Below are 3,877 nucleotides of genomic sequence, written 5' to 3'. Positions count from 1 at the left end.
TTGCTGTAGAGTGGTTGACATGAAGAGGGGCATCCAGATGCAGTAAACTATGTCAAAGCAGGAACTGGAGCACAATATATTTCTTGGCCTTTCCAGGTTCAGTCAAACTGTTCACAACCCATGGCCAACTTGGATGTTAAACAATAAAGAGCTCGTCATTGTCATTGCATCATTATTACCACTATGAGTGATAATGTTACACTTGGCTTTGTTACCGTGCTGGTGCTATGTAAACACACCTGTGCTGGTGGCATGTAAAAAGCAACCAGCGCACTCTGTAAAGTGGTTGGCATTAGGAAGCTGTAGAAACCATGTCAAAACAGACAATTGGGAGTCTAGCCAGCTCTTGTTAAACTATCTGACCCACGCCAGCATGGATAACGGACATTAAATGATGAAGATGATGAAATTACATTGGTAGATTATACTTCACAGTATCTAGTCCTGTACATCGTTTGGATTCAATTATGTCAATGTAGAAATAGTACAGATAGAACAGGTAGCAGTAAAATTTACACTTGTGCTGTATAGTCAAAGAAATCACCTGCCATTATCATCTTTGTTATTTCGATTGTCCATATGTATGTCTTGTGTCCTTTAAGCTTCATAATTGTAAAGCATATTGTTTTGTTAGCGTAAATATTTTCAGGAGATCTTCAATTGATAATATCACATACGATCTGTAAATTAGGGTTCATGTAACTATTTTGAAAGAAACCTTAACTAGCCATGTATTCCCATTGACTTCCATATATTGTGAGTTATGTAATTTTGTCAATTCTTCTGTTGTCAATAAGCTGATTACCTGGGACTTTCTTGGGTTTGTCTAGTTCCTGTATTGTTTTCATTTAACCAACAGAAGGGAAAAAAATAAACCCCATAGGCATGGCTGTGTGGTAAGAAGCTTGCTTCCGAACCAAATAGTTCTGGGTTCTGTCCCACTGCTTGGCACTTTGGGCAAGTGTTATCTACTAAGCTACTATAGCCTTGGTCAGACCAAGACTTTGCGAGTGGATTTGGTAGATGGAAACTGAAAGAAGCTTGTCATAGATATCTATGTGTATGTGTCTTTTGTGTTTGCTCCCACCACCGCTTGACAACCAGTGCTAGTGTGGTCGCGTTTGATAAAAGAGATCAATAGAATAAGTACCAGGCTTTTTAAAAAAAGAATACTGGGGTCAATTCATTTGACTAAAATTTCTTGAGGACAGTTCCCCAGCATGGCTGCAGTCTAATGACTGAAACAAGTGAAAGATGCTCCCCAGAAAATAGTTATGTGAAAATATAAATCTAGCAAATATTCAGTTATCAAAAAATAGGCCAACTTTTGTATTGACAGATTTACAAGAATTTTACATTAGTAGAGTTGCTTATTAAGGATTAGAACCATTATTGCTACATAGCTTGCTCTCCTATTCTCTTCACTCATTGCGATCATGTCTTTGAGATCAAAGAATTGTGATTAGTTGCATGAACTGGAATTAGTGTATTGTTGAAATAAATACTATTGCTTGTTCATTGATTAACTGGGTGATGGGTCATTTTTCTCTCTTCTAAAGAGCAGCTGAATTTTACCTTTCGGTAAAATTGCACGAATATACTTTATATTCAGAGCAGTTTCAATAATTGTGTAGTGGTGGATTAAAAGAGTTAACTCACATGGGAGTTTTCCAGTTACAATAGTTATTGTTATATGTACTAATAGCCAGTTAATACTGCCAGAAGGTTAATTTCTAGTTTATAATTTTTCTTTTCTTTTCATCTGTGTTTTTCCATGCTGATATGGGTAGATTTAGCAAAATTGGGTACTTTGTTACCTGAACTCCTACAACTATATGTCCAGCCTGTCATTTCTCTTTCTCTTTCAACTTTTCTCTTTCAACCTGGTGTGATGATATGATGAAAGTAATAGATTGTTTTTCTTTTGAAGAGAGATAGAGGAGAGTGCAAGAATCTGAATGATTTATAGGAGTGAAAAACCTTTGAGCCCTGTTAGGGTTTGTCTCTGAGAAGGTGGCAGAAACCAGCACAGTGTTGGTGTTTCATACCTTGCCGACCACTTATTGTTTGGTTAGCTTGCTTTTTCTAGTTTGGGGCTGATGAAATAAACAGGGTTTGTCAAAAAGAGTCGTTATGTCTCATGTCAGAAAGTGTTTATAGAAGTTTTAATCCAGGCAGCATAATTTTATTTGGGTATGACATAATAGCAGTAGTAGGAAGATTTGTACTCTTCACTTTGTACTTTGTCATCCAATAACTGAACTTTACAACCATTATGCTTTTCTTAAATGGTAATGTTTCTCAGTTACAATATTTCAGTTTTAATCTTGTAGTGCTATCATTGCCATGTTTCACCCTTTAGCACTTAAACTGGCCACATCTGTCCAAAATATTTAGCCTCTCATGCCTACCCCTATAATATGCCACTTAAAAAATAAATGATCACAACATTAAAATCCTGAAGCATGGTTAATTTAAATCAATGAAATAAACAAGCACAACATTTGACAATAATCTGAATTGTAAAGGGTTAAAATGGGCTTTATTGTTATATGAATGTGATATAGATGTTGTGATAATGATGCAGGACCTGTCTTCATTGTAGACATTTGAAGAAAATAGTTGAGTTTTACACCAAAAATAATACAAAGGCAAGCTTAATTAACATAGCTCATTCAACTTGCATGAGCTGGTAGAGAATTTCTTCAAAGAGGATTGAAAATTTATATGCAGTGATGGTGCAAATGCGTTGCTTGCGGGTATGTTGAGTAGTACATTTATCTAGAGAAAGGGTTACTCAACTAACATGTGCAGTTTGAATGACCTGGGTTATGATCACTTTTGCCTTACTTTTGGTCTAACTTTGTAGTTAAACAGGACTGTGATTTTCTTGTGTTTTTTTTCCTTGTAGGTTTGAGCAACCTAATGCTGCAAATTCTAATCAGCAATTCCGACCACCATCTCAACCTGGAATGGTTACTCAACAGCAGCATCCTGAACAAATGTACCCCAATCGATATGGCAGCAATCAGCAAATGACTTCAGTTCGGTCACATACTCCCCAACATGACCAGTACGCAGCCCAAGGAGGGTATCCTAATCAGAGTAATACTTTTAATAGTCCGAGGGGAGTGGTACCACAGGAACAATATCAGAACTATCCGAATCAGCAAGCTGGTTTTGCTGGGCATCGACCACCTAGTTCACGAGAAGTCCCTGGTGGCAATATGTATGGAACGCCAAATAAAAGATATCCACCTGATGTTGAAAGGCGAGAGAATTTCAATATGTCAGGTAAGGATTATTGTTAATTCTATTTTCTGCTCAATACTACAAGAGAAACTTGGATTAAAAACTTATACACAATTGGTGCGAACAAGGTTTAGGTAATCTAAATTGCAGTAAACAGAAATTATTGCCAACTTGGGGTTTTTTCTTATCCTTTCTCCATCTTTATATTTACCATTTAAAAAAAAAAAAACCGTATGAATTTTTCATCTTTACACAATGCTCACACAGTGTGTGTGTGTGTGTGCATGTTTGTATTTTCATGATGTACCCTATAAGTGTATGTATTTTGAAGTGTGTGTGTGTGTGTGCATACTTGTGTTGGCATTTTTGTGGACTGAGTTGAGCCGGTTCCAACCAGTGAATCAATAGTGGTGCAAACCAAAGTGTGCCATACTTGGTGGCCACAGGTATTTGACATAAATATCGTCGACTAGTCATATGTTACTGATGGCAGTCACCTTATGCAAGGACCAGTTATCAATTCAAGATCCAACTTGATCTTATTTGTTCTTGCTGTTTATGCCAGAAATGCATGGACTCTTTCTCTCTCTCTCTTTCTCTCTCTCTTTCTCTCTCTCTCTCTCTC

General features: G+C 36.9%; 1 protein-coding gene across 10 annotated transcripts in view; it reads left to right on the top strand.

Moving 5' to 3' along the window:
- The window catches only part of LOC106883893 (AT-rich interactive domain-containing protein 1A), an 86,841-nt gene that overhangs the window by 59,917 nt on the left and 23,047 nt on the right, over nucleotides 1–3,877 (top strand). For all 10 annotated transcript variants that reach the window (XM_052974205.1, XM_052974206.1, XM_052974204.1 and 7 more), the window contains one exon: nucleotides 2,912–3,294. In XM_052974205.1, the coding sequence (XP_052830165.1) occupies nucleotides 2,912–3,294 (383 nt within the window). The remainder of the gene's footprint in view (nucleotides 1–2,911; nucleotides 3,295–3,877) is intronic.

This window comes from Octopus bimaculoides, chromosome 18, assembly GCF_001194135.2.
Source record: "Octopus bimaculoides isolate UCB-OBI-ISO-001 chromosome 18, ASM119413v2, whole genome shotgun sequence".
NCBI lineage: Eukaryota > Metazoa > Mollusca > Cephalopoda > Octopoda > Octopodidae > Octopus > Octopus bimaculoides.
This window is presented reverse-complemented; position numbering and strand designations above follow the sequence as displayed.